Below are 13,216 nucleotides of genomic sequence, written 5' to 3' on the forward strand. Positions count from 1 at the left end.
CAATGTCATTTGAAATTGCCTCAGGAGCTTGACTAGTAACAATACGTTCTTTGTCCCCTTTAGTGGGTACCTGAAATTACTCACCATTGTCCAAAAACCCCTTTCCTGCTTGTTGGGACCCAAATTGATCTCCGAGATGACCCCTCAACAATTGAGAAGCTTGCCAAGAACAAGCAGAAGCCCATAACTCCAGAGACTGCTGAAAAACTGGCCCGGGACCTGAAGGCTGTCAAATATGTAGAGTGTTCTGCCCTTACACAGGTGAGAATCCTCCACTAAACATCTTCCGTGGTTATGTTCACTACTCGTTTTTTTTTTTCTCCTTCACAGCTGTGGAGTACAGCTAAATAGGGCATGTTAAAAGGTGAGAGTGCTCTTTCTGCTGGTATGGATGCAAAATGGCTGAGCAGAAAGGAAGTTTCTGAGGAATGAGGGATTAGAAGTGGCACAAAAAAAATACGAGCATGGCGAGTAAGCACAGTCTAACTAAAGGGGGATCTCATGCCTGGGTTTGTTCTGTGTTGGAGGAACTGCAGTGTAGTGTTAATTATTTAAAGAGTACATTTAAATAGGAAGCTGTGATCTGGATGGTCTGTGTGTTAGGACACAGGATGAAGTTTATCATGGGGGAAAGCAGAGACTTTGCCAAGGTCAGTTTTATTCCCTTTAAAGAAGGTTAAATTAACACACTCCTCCCCTCCCCCCCCCCCCCCCCCCCAAGTCTAATGACCTTATAGCAGTCTTGAAAGTCTTTCCCTTCCTGTGCAGCCTATGGTGAGCTGCATTTCTTATGTCTGCCTCCCACCAGAAGCCTAATGTGACACCAACTAACCATGAAATGGCAACTCTAAGACATTACCCCATCCACAGAAATGGAGATAAACAGTGGCAGCTATTTATAAAAAAATAAACTCCAACATGTTTAACTTTAAAGCCAGTGGTGATTTAAGGGAACATTATGATCATCTAATCCGACCTCCTGTATAACGCAAGTCATAAACACCCCCAAAATAATTCCTAGAGCAGATCTTTGAGGAAAACAACCAACCCCTTTATTTAAAAATTCAGTGATGGAGAATCCACCTTGACTCTTTGTAAATTGTTCCAATGTTTTTAATTACCCTCATTGGAAAAAAGTATGCCTTAATTGTCTAGCTTCAACTTCCAGCCTTTGGATCATGTTATACCTTTTTCTGCTAGATTGAAGAGCCTGTTATTAAACATTTATTTCCTGTGTAGGTGCTTACAGACTGTAAGCAAGGCACCCCTTAACCGTCTCTTTGTTTAAGCTAAGTAGATAAACTCAGAGCTCAATCACTGTCAGGCATGTTTTCTAATCCTTTAATTATTTTCGTGGCACTTGTCTGAACTCTCTCCAATTTATCAACATCCTCCTTGAATTGTAGGCACCAAAACTGGGCACTGTATTCCAGCAGTGGTTGCTTCAGTGCCAGATACAGAGGTAAAATAATCTCTGTGCTCCTACTCAAGGTTCCCCAATTTATGCATCCGAGGATCACGTTAGCTCTTGGCCACAATATCATATTGGCAGTTCCATGTTCAGCTGATTATTCACCACAACCCCCAGAGTCACTGTTTCCCAGGAAGATTTAAAGCAAGGTTTTCTGCTTGCTGATTTTAAATTGATTTAAATCTGTGATTTGAATCATTCCATCCTTTTTTACAACTGTCCACATGCTGTTAACCAGGTTCTTGTGCATTCTTGCTGAACAGCGTGTCCGGGGACTTTTTGTTACCCATGACAGTGAAATTAGAGGCAACTCCCCCGGTAATCCATGGCATGGACTTCAGTTCTTTTACTTACATTTTGCAGGCTTTGAGCAAATGCAAGATAAAATCATTTTGTTTTAAATTACATGCAGCACTGACAGTTGTTGGAGTAAGAACTCATTCAGTCAGTATTAGAGATTCAACATCCATCAATTCTGTTACTTCCAGATATTGAAATAGAAACTACATACTCAAAACTTCGCAAGAGGAGAAATGTCCATATTTACTGGGGCCCTTTCCTGCTTTCCATATATTCTAGAAATGGTAGTTCAATTTGTAAGAAGCTAATTCTGTCTGACAATCTGGAAGCTTTTTTCCTCAGGGGCTCCATCCTCTTCCAAAATTCTACTAATGCATATCTTGAAGCTCTCTGAAGATGAGAGCAAACAGGTCTTTACTTGGGAGACCCAAATGCATGCACAGTGGATCCATTGGTAATCCTACTGCTATCCAATATGAGGTTTAAAATTCGTGACCAGTATGAACCAGTGTTGATTAATCATAGAATATCAGGGTTGGAAGGGACCTCAGGAGGTCATCTAGTCCAACCCCCTGCTCAAAGCAGGACCAATCCCCAACTAAATCATCCCAGCCAGGGCTTTGTCAAGCCTGACCTTAAAAACCTCTAAGGAAGGAGATTCTACCACCTCCCTAGGTAACCCATTCCAGCGCTTCACCACCCTCCTAGTGAAAAAGTTTTTCCTAATAGCCAACCTAAACCTCCCCCACTGCAACTTGAGACCATTACTCCTTGTTCTGTCATCTGGTACCATTGAGAACAGTCTAGATCCATAGAGCACTGGCCTGGAAGATCTGAGTTTCTACTCCTGGCTCTGTCAGTGGCGTGCTGGGTGACCGTGAGCAAGTCTTTTCTCCCCCCCCCCCGCCCCCCCCATCGTTAAAATAAGGATAATGCGATTAACCTCTTGTAAAGCACTTTGAGATCCACGGGTGAGAAGCGCTATATAAGAGCGAGATGGTGGTATTGTGTTGTGACATTCCCATCAATGGATAAAGATGTCTTTCATGCCTCACCTCTTGTGTCCATGGATTGCTGCTCTTCTTCTATCTACTCCTGTAATATTAAATAGAGTAGTTAGTATTTTTTCCCAGGGCTTTGGGAAAAGGGGATGGATAAATATCTCTTAAATGTAACTACTCCCCTGTGTACTAATACCTTGTTCACCAAAATTACTGTTGGTGGTTAGCTGGAGTAAACAAACTGTTTTGCTTATGGTCTTTTGTATGACCCAAATACACTTTCGTTGTGCATCTCTAAACTTGCCCAAGAATTCTTAATGGAATAAATTGTAGATTCACCAATTTTTTCTTCTCTTCTCCATCTTTTTAATTCCCCGTTCTTTTTAATTTGCCCAGCCCCATCTCTCTTCTCTGTTCTTTTTAATTTGCTACTTACTGTATCTTTATTTTTTTGTTCTGTTTTTTCTTTAACTAAATCAGCCACAGCCAAAAATTTACACACCGGAAGCCTGCAGAGGGAAACTAAAGTTCCTAGTTAGCTTCCACCTGCTGATCTATTGTATGTAAGCTAAATGTAGAAGGAACCTGACTTTCCCTGAGTAGGGTTAGTCTCTTTCCTTCCTTCAAAGGAAACTCATCAAATCTGGCATCAGGGAAATGGACTAGAATTGTATCGTCCTTGTTGGTTTCCCTTTGCAATGGATTCTATATGTAAAGTGCTTCTCCACTGCTGGCAGTGTGTCATGGCTAGTGACAGACAAATGATTGGGAAACCTGGTGGAGTTGCTTCCATGTGGCAGACAGAGACAATGCTTGATGGATGGGATTTACTCTTTTGAGGGGAAAAACAAGTTTCAAGCTCCAGTGTTTCCATCTAAATAATAGTGAATCATAGGCAGATAAGTTCTGGGACCTTATGAAGATAAACATGCACCTATCTGGTACACACCTTGTGTTGGCTGGATGAGTCTGTTGTACAGCATTGGAGATTCAGTAGCAGAGTTTGTCATATAGGAGGTACAGGGTCAATTCATGGGTGTTTCCCCTGATTTGAGAGGAAGGGTAATCTTGTGGTTAACACTGTTCCTAGCTCTGCTAATAGACTCCCTTTGGTAAATCAGTGCCTCAATCTATCTGTAAAAAGTGTGTAATACTTCCCTACGTCATAAGAGGGTTGTGAGCTGCTCGGATACTACAGTTCTACGTTGCTGAAAAACCTATACTTTTTTTTTTAAAGCGTGTCTTTAAAAAGTAGGTGTTAGTGACTATGAAGAGGCTACTTAACCTGCTTTTGGTCTGTTGTCTCCTCAGTATATCACTTTTGCAGCCTAATCTTTAAACTGTCCTAGATTTATTGAGCACTGAAAGGCTCAATTTACCCTAGACCATGGAGAGGTTTAGCGGGGGGAAGGGAGTTTAAACTGGTCTCCTTCCTCTCTCCCTGCTAAGTCAGACTTCAGCATTAACTGACCATTTTGACACATCCATATTCAGCCTGAGTCATGTTTTGAATAAGGATTTCAAGCACGACTCTTAATGGACTACCTTTTTTCTCCATGTCAAAGACCCCTTGATTTGAAATCTATTTTCAAAATAGTTCTGTATCTGCCCTGGTGACGTTAGTCATTTTCCTTTCAATTTTTTCTCTCTCTCCTCTGGTGCTTTTGAAAGATCCACAGAAACAAAAGGAGAAACACACTTCCTTTCTAGAAGAAATGAAAATGATTTTACACACAATGTTTGACATATTTATGAAATATAGAGGAGAAACATTCTCTTTTTCCAGTTATATTTCAGTTGTAACAATCTTAGGTGTTACCTGTAACAATAATAGGCTTAAAAATTTTCAGCTAGAGGTGATTTTCCCCCCCCCAAAAGGCGACTGTCTCCTTTAATGGATTCTAAGGTCTTTCTCTGCTAGATTGAAGAGCCCATTATTACATATTTGTTCCCCAGGTAGGTACTTACAGACAATCAACTCACCCCTTAACCTTCTCTTTGCTAAACTAACTAGATTGAGCTCCTTGAGTCTATCCTAGTAAGGCATATTTTCTAATCCTTTAATCATTTTTGTGGCTCTTCTCTGCACCCTCTTTATCAATGTCTTTCTTGGACTGTGGGCACCAGATCTGGACAAAACATTCGACCAGCAATGACAAATAAAATAAAATAACCTCTCTACTCCTACTCAAGATACCCCTGTTCATGCATCCCAGGGTTGCATTAGCTCTTTTGGACACAGTCAGACTGGGAGTTTATGTTGGGCTGATTATCCACCACAACCCCCACATTTTTTTCAGAGTTACTGCTGCCCAAGATACTCACAGGATAGGAGACTATGGCCTATATTCTTTTTTTCTAGATGCATACACTTGCATTTTGCTTGTGCCCATTTTATGAAGTGATTCATATCACTCTGAATCAGTGACCAGTCCCCTTCATTATTTACTGCTTCCCCAGTTTGTGTCCTCTGCAAGCTCTAAAGCACAACTAGATATATTCCCATATACACACGTCTAAAAACATACACTAAAGCTTTTCCTAAAACCAGTATTCAAACCTGAACGCTTTTCCCAATCAAATCGGTGCGGGAGAAACGCTTTTCCTCTTGGGTGATTGAATTTCCTCCCTATGCACAGATGGTAGTCTCTGAGGAATGTTTTACCTTTTGTTTTCCTTTGTTTCTTACCTTGTAAACCTCTTTCTCTGAATTTCTGCAGGTCACACTCATGACAGTAAAGTTAGGCAAGTCCAGGTAGTATAAACTAAGCAAGGTTTCTCTTCTGGTGCCCACATGTAACTTCTTAGAATTGTATGGCAGTGAGAATATATTGTAGAATTCCTGTTTCCGTAGAGCTAATGCAGTGGTTCTCAAACTGTGGGTCAGGAGCCCAATGGGATCACCAGGGCGAGCATTAGACTTGCTGGGGCCCAGGGCTGAAGCTGAAGCCCAAGGAGCCCCCCCCCCCCCCCCCCCCCGGCGGTGGGGATTGGGCTTGCGGTGCAATGAAGTTTGAGAACCGCTGAGCTCTAATGCATGCTTTGTGCTCGGGTGTAACCCTTGCAGACTTCTTAAAGCTTTTGACTGCTTGCTTGATGTTGGATTCCATAGTGTCAAAGAAGCATTCCAATTCTAACACCATTTTTCTGTCTCCCTGTAACTTGAGTGGTTATAATACTTGCTTTAGTAACAGTATAGCTGACTAACTGGAATATACCATTTCTATAGTTGGCTCTCTAAATGTCAAAATAATAGCACTGATGAGGCATTGCCTTATGTTAAATGACTGAGCCCTTACATTGGAAGAGTGGTTTACAAGGCACAAGTCCTGCTTCCATCCTAGCGTGAACATGCCCAGCAGTTTGTGCTGGAAATCTTCAGTTATTCAGGGGCTGAATTCACATAGCAATCCAGTAATTTGAAGGTACCACTTAAAACTAACTGCTTCTGCAGTAAGTGGGGAACATCAGCACAAGTTTGAAATGCCACATACCTAAAATGCTAACGTACCTAATGTGGATAGGAAAGATATCTATGTACCTGACTTTCCATCACAGCCACATGGGACAAGCTAGTTTTGTATCACATTTGTTTGTATGTAAAACTCATTGGAAATGTTCAGTCTAATAGTTCAGATAGGTGGCAGCGAAGATTCTGTTAAGATTCCAGTGTTCTCGCTAACCTCTGCTATGTTTGTCCTTATGGGTGTACGTGTTTCATCCAGTTGTTGGCTTTCTGTACACGTCTGTCTTGTTAGTTTGATCTGATCATCTAAATGGTGAATTATTTTCTCCAGGATCTACTTTGTTACAACAAAGTAAATCTGCTTGCTGCTTCTGTGAATTCAGCCCAACTTATCCTGAATGCTCTTTATCTGCTTGTTTTTCTCTAATCCTCTAACCTGGCTGCTGTTTTTTCTCCTCCCCTCTGTCTTGTAGAGAGGTCTGAAGAATGTGTTTGATGAGGCTATCCTAGCTGCCCTCGAGCCTCCGGAAACTCAGCCCAAAAGGAAGTGCTGTATATTCTAAACTGTTTTCTCCTTCCCCTCTTGCTGCTGCTTCTTCTGTCCCACTACTGTAGAAACTTGATTAAAAATGAATAAAACCATCCTGATTGAAAGCTTCCGTGTCTCTGCTTAACATCTTAGAGCAACCTCTGTATTAGCTTTTGGACTGAAAACAACATATACAGTTCCTTAGTAAAACATTTGTGACTGTGGAACATGAACTGGACTCCTTTAACTCTCTGCTGCTTGGGTTGCCAGATGTGGATAGCTTTACAATTTAGGTTATTGGGGAAAGGGCCTGGGTGTGTCATTTTAAAAACAGAACCAAAAAAAAAAAACCCTAATCAAGAAGGAATAAAGACATGTTTTATCTTCCTGAGCTCCAACTGGAAAAAAATGCACACTTCATTTTCTACTTGAGTCTATTGTTAACTGTATTTGCATGATAAACATACATGAAAGTGACCTGCAAGTAATGGTGTAATGTGAAGGATTTTCTGGTTCTCCTTTGTGCAGTGAGACTTTCTGTTGCTATTGCTTTGGCTGTCTGTGCTGTAGTGGAGTATTTGTCAGTCCTCGGGGGAAGGAAATATCAATGTATCTGCTACTGCTTTACAAAGATGTTAAATTCTTGCTTTCACTAACACCAGTAGACCGCTACATTTTAAAAACTGATCCTTAAAGCTTGTTAATGTAACATGTAAAGTTTGCCTTTTAATTTCTTGCTTCTGATTTTTGTCTTAGGGGAAAAACTTCAATTGTAGTTACCTTAAATTTTGGAATTAAAAATTGCAGTTGTTTGTATAAATGACTGATGAAGCTTTATTTCTGTTTGCATTCACTGGCTTCAATTTAACATTTATACAATGTTATAGTACCCATTTTGTAATTCTCCCATTTGAATTCTGGTACAGATACCATGCACAGCTTCTGAATTCTATCTGGCTGCTGCTAAACATTTGGTGTGGGGAACAGAAGCTTGATTGAAATATACCAGACTGCGATCCATCTTTGCATGCTTGCCTCCTGTATAACACAGGTGTCATTGCAACATGTTCTGGAATCATTACTATTCTGTATTCCAGAGCCAGCTGTTTCATCTGAATGCAGTACTTTCTGCTTTGTCATTAGCATGTGAAATTCGTTACCCACAAACTAATCATAAAACCGCCATTGATTGAGGCAATTACTTCTGTATTTGTTTTGCTTCTTATGAAATACACTGGTTTGCAGAAAATGGTTTCAAAGGACTACTGTATTCTGAATATCAGATACTCTTCTAAAGAACTGCTCAGTACAGCAACACAATTTGGACAAAGCCAAGTTAAGCAAAATGACTTTCTGGAAATTGTAGATCTCAATACTTTATTCACCATTATTGGGGTTTAATTCTGCCTTGGTTTTATTTGTTTTTTATAACAACCCAGAAAATGAGACCGCCCCTTTCTCTCTTTGCCCCTTTTCAGAAAGGCCTAAAGAATGTATTTGACGAGGCGATATTGGCTGCCCTGGAGCCTCCGGAGCCGAAGAAGAGTCGCAGGTGTGTGCTGCTATGAGCGTCCCTCCACAGCCCCTCTGCAAAGCTGATGTTTGATGTCATACTAAAAGCAATGTTTAAATCAAACTAAAGATACAAATTTTAAATTTGTTTTTGCAATAATGACAAATGCCCTGCACTCCCATCTCCCCCACACTCTCCCTGTGTGAGTTGAGAATGTTAGTGTTCATTCCCAGTGCCCTTCCCAATTCAGTTAAAGACTAGTTAATTTTGAGTAATTATGTATTATCAGTAAATACTGATCAGTACTAGTTTTTTATTTTGTTTACTGTTTCTAATTTTTGTTTAAGATCCAGGCATGCTTGTGATGACTTTCTCTGTAACAGACTAATTCTGGGCTGTGTTACTGAAATCTTGTCCCAAGCTGGCAAGACTCTGATTCATTGACCTTCTGGGGCTATATTCTGTAATCAGCAGGCAGCCTGGGTATGAGCATGTTTCTGACTCAGTTTTGAGGACTGAAATTAAGATGTCCCCAGCTGGTGCTCCTTCTCTAAAAGTTGCCTTGTTATCTCTCCCCCTCACTTTCCTCTGAGCAGGTCAGAAATTCCTACCCTGTCCTTTTAAGTTATGAAACCTTTGAAATGGGAGGTGAATTGTTCCTTTCTCTGTGGATGCACCATCAACTTGTATTTAAGAAAATTAGTTTATTGGCAGTGGAGGTGAGGAATGGGTCATTTTTTTTTCTCAAACGACATTACAGGCTTTCATCAAATGTGAAGAAATAACTGCACATTTTTAAGCACACTCAACTTATAGTTGGTTTTTAACAAGAAAAAATAAAAAAAACCCAAAACCACATACTCCTCTCAATCACTGAATTGCTTGGTACGGGCAGGCTTACAAATTACCAGTGTGGTGTTGCTAGGACACTTCTAAAGAGCCTGGGATGTATTAAGGTGAGTTGGGGAAGTGGTGCTGGTGGGTGCATATCCTACAGAACAGTTCAGCATCCTTTTAGGAGGGGTGGAAAAATAGACCTGCTTCAGTAGGAAAGAACTGCAGGGGAGGGATGTCTAGTGTTTGGTGTGGCACCATAGGGACCAGTTAAGGGGATCCCCTTTATCTGCATTGTGCGTGCAAGTAACCCTAAAGCCTGTAAGATGGGTTCCAGTCTAATAAGGATCATGTATGAGATCTTTAGACTCCAGTGTTAATAGGGATTTTCCCAAAACTATATTTTGGCTTGCAGATTCAAATTTTTTAATACATGGGGAGTTCTTTCAGTCTTCCCAAATTCCTAATTCTTGTAGACTCATTAATGTTGAACCAATGCTTTTTCATGTCTAAGTTCTTTGTATATGCATTCTTTTCAGATGTATTAAACATAAAATATCTTCACAAGCCCGCCTAAGGGTAATTTTTCCCCCTGACTCTCATTATGGTTCTTTAAGGACTTGCAAACACAGCCAATTTTCCCCCTTTGAGCCCTGCTCTCCAGTTGTGAGTAGCTTTCATTCCATTCTTTACACCTAGTTCCAAATATTTATCCCTCCCATGCTCTCCTCCCTCGTTAATGGTCTCATTTCTATCAAGCTTACTGTAATGCTCACAAAGTAATCCTTCCACATCAGAAAATTACTGCCATAGCATCAGGGTCTGTAAAGAGATGCATACTGTTCTCTTAAACTTAGGGCTGTTGAGATTTTACCATTTAATATTTCACATGTTCCAAAATCTTTCATAAATGAAAAGATGACATCTTTAGATTACTTTTTCTGGAGTGAGATGCGATGCTATTACAGAAACTCCATGTTGCTTTCTGTTTGTGCACAGATCTCAGGAAACCAAATATTGTGATGTTCCCCTCTCCAAACATATGTTTTGGTTTTGTTAGCAGTTTCTCTCAGCTGTGGAGATCAATGAAGTCTTGCAGTGTGGAAGCATTATTTTGTATTAATGATTAAAACACGTTCCAAAGAGCTTTGTTGAAGATTACTTTTGTTTGAAGAAGTTGAATAGAATTGTACAACAACCTACGTAACAAAACTTACAACCCGGGTGGCTTCCAACTTTTAAGCTTTGCTGTTGGTGTTGCCACTCAGCACTGCTTTTGCCGAATTCAACTTCTCTGATTGCGTAGGAAGGCTGTGCTTCAAGGTAAGTTTGTCAATGCTGTTGAAATACTGGCCTTGACATCCAACAAAGGTTGGGGGCTGCAGGTTTCTGACAGCCTATGGCAGGGACAAACAGGGACTTGTATTTCCCATGCTGTTCCTCAGACTCCAGAGCTGACCATGCTCCTGCAGAACATGCCAGTTTCACTGTTGGATTTAGATCAGACTTGCTTAGTTAAAGGCAGGCACTAAAGCAGCAGTGCCCAAACTTTTCCTGTTGTGCTCCCCTTCCCCCCTTACCAGTAATGGAATCTGTCTGCACAGCCAAGGCTTCCTCATCAGAGAAGCTTGGGCTGCAGGCAGAGTGGGGGGGGGGGGGGGGGGGGGGGCAGAACTGGGGACAGGGGAGGAGGTGGGGCTGGGCTGGGGGCAGAGTGCAGCTGTGGCTGGGGTCGGAGCAGGGCTGGGTGGCACTCCCTCCCTGCCCTGTGGGTGTTGGCTTGTGCCCTGCCGGACGCTCACAAAATGTTCCTCTGCGCCCCCCTGGGGAGTGCGCCCCATAGTTTGCGGACCACATCACTAAAGTGACGTACTCAAACAAAGCCTGAAATGGAGGAGACGCATCAATTTCCATTGTTCTTCCTGAAGTAGCCGTTTTACTCTCTAAAGCTGTTGCTCTGGCTCATAAGCGTCTCCTTTTTCACCTGTGTACATCCTCATGGAGGAGCTGTGTATGCAGCTAGTTGGCTGGTTGGTCTCATTCAAGACCAGTAATGTCTCATCGTGTACCTCCTCCCTCTCAAAAAGGGATATGCCAGTCTTCTACCCAACCCCAACAACTTAGCTAGGAAGAAAGGCCTGCAGTCAGAATTGGCTGAGTGCCTAACCTCTCTGGATTCATGGAGAAACTTGTGGGTTTTCAATGGACTGTCTTGACTTAGTTGCTGGGTAGGATGAATGATCTAAATTGCAAAACTAGCTTACAAACCTTGTGCAGAGGGCCTCTTTCCCCCTGCCCCTCCCCCCAGTAGCTGTAGCAACATCTCCTAATACATACCTCTAAGCATATTCCTGTTTTAAAAGGGGATGAGATCTTGAATAATGTGGCTTTGATAACATAGCTACTACCTCTTTCTATTACTTAGCTGCAGTGGTGTGCTGCCTTGCCTTGTCACCCGGTTGTGCTACAGGTGTTTCTCTAACTCGGCACTACACTAAAAGGATGCTTGGACCATCTTCCCTTCCTCTGCTAGAGGAGGGGGGGGGGAAATGTTTTGCTTAAATGTAATGATCAGTTTTCTCTTTTGGAACCCATCAGTCCTAAAAGTCTTTATACAAGTTGAATGTAGTGTAGTGATCTGTGGACTCTATTTGTCAGGCTCAAAGTGGTAGTAGGTGAGCTTAATAGAAGCATGTTTACTACATCATGTTGCCTCATTTGCTTAGATTTTAAATAGGAGAACAAATAGCTAGATCCCTAGCCCCTCCCTCTCTGACAACAAATATCCTCCTATATGAGTGGTTTGTCATTGGTAAAGTGGCAGGAGAGTAATTTTGTGGGAGCACTTTATTAAAACACTACCAGCACTCTAATGTTGTTCAAGACAGTAGTCTGTGCTAATGTATCTCAGTGGCCTTGAATTTGCCTACTGGTGTCCTGGTCACAGGTTGTACCTGTATCAATGCTTCCAGAATCTATCACTTTAGGCTGATTCTCATATTATCTGTCCATTCAGAAAAGAGCGTGCACTCAGAGGTTGGAAAGTATGCTCACAAGAGGTGGATTAGAGCATCCCAAGAACTTTAGTCTGCTTAACAAACATAGTTAAGAGCAGAGTCCTGGTTTCATATGAAGTAGTTGCCTGTTTCAAAGAGGCTATATGGTAAAGTTAATGTACTCAAACTCAGTATCAAAGGGGTAGCCGTGTTAGTCTGGATCTGTAAAAGCAGCAAAGAGTCCTGTGGCACCTTATAGACTAACAGACATATAGGAGCATGAGCTTTCGTGGGTGAATACCCACTTCTTCGGATGCATGTAGTGGAAATTTCCAGAGGCAGGTATAATATGCAAGCAAGAGTGAGTAAGGCTAGAGATAACGAGGTTAGTTCAATCGGAGGATGAGGCCCTCTTCTAGCCGTTGAGGTGTGAACACCAAGGGAGGAGAAACTGCTTTTGTAGTTTGCTAGCCATTCAGTGTCTTTGTTTAATCCTGAGCTGATGGTGTCAAATTTGCAGATGAAGCTCAGCAGTTTCTCTTTGAAGTCTGGTCCTGAAGTTTTTTTTGCTGCAGGATGGTTACCTTTAAATCTGCTATTGTGTGTCCACGGAGGTTGAAGTGTTCTCCTAAAGGTTTTGTATATTGCCATTCCTAATATCTGATTTGTGTCCATTTATCCTTTTACGTAGGGACTGTCCAGTTTGGCCGATGTACATAGCAGCAATGCCCCTTTGCTGCTTTTTCAAACTCAGTAGTAATATCAGATGGGTAGGGGCTGGAGCTGAGGTGTGGAAAGAAATTCTGTTCCCTGCCCCACTTCCAGTGTTTCTTAGTAGAAAGATCCTGCTAGTGAACAGCTGATATTTCAACACTATAATAAGAGACAAGGTAAGTGAGGTAATGTTCTTTTATTGGACCGACTTTAGTTACTAGAAAATCTAATTTCCTTCCCCAGACCTGAAGGGGGCTCTGTGTAGCTCAAAAGCTTGTACCTTCCACTACCAGAAGTTGTCCCAATTAATATTGCTCCCTCACCTATCTTATCTTTTTCATGTTCTGGGACCAGCATGGCTATACCAATACTGCAGATGCTATAATATAACT

The 13,216-nt window shown here is 41.6% G+C and overlaps 1 protein-coding gene across 2 annotated transcripts in view; it reads left to right on the forward strand.

Annotated features, from left to right (window-relative positions):
* Positions 1–10,257, forward strand: part of CDC42 (cell division cycle 42) — a 40,786-nt gene extending 30,529 nt beyond the window's left edge. For both annotated transcript variants that reach the window (XM_065421456.1, XM_065421457.1), the window contains exons 5-7: positions 64–261; positions 8,246–8,319; positions 10,114–10,257. In XM_065421456.1, the coding sequence (XP_065277528.1) occupies positions 64–261; positions 8,246–8,319; positions 10,114–10,174 (333 nt within the window). In that variant the 3' untranslated portion in view covers positions 10,175–10,257. The remainder of the gene's footprint in view (positions 1–63; positions 262–8,245; positions 8,320–10,113) is intronic.
* Positions 10,258–13,216: the final 2,959 nt, after the last annotated feature.

Source organism: Emys orbicularis, chromosome 22, assembly GCF_028017835.1.
Source record: "Emys orbicularis isolate rEmyOrb1 chromosome 22, rEmyOrb1.hap1, whole genome shotgun sequence".
Classification (NCBI taxonomy): domain Eukaryota; kingdom Metazoa; phylum Chordata; order Testudines; family Emydidae; genus Emys; species Emys orbicularis.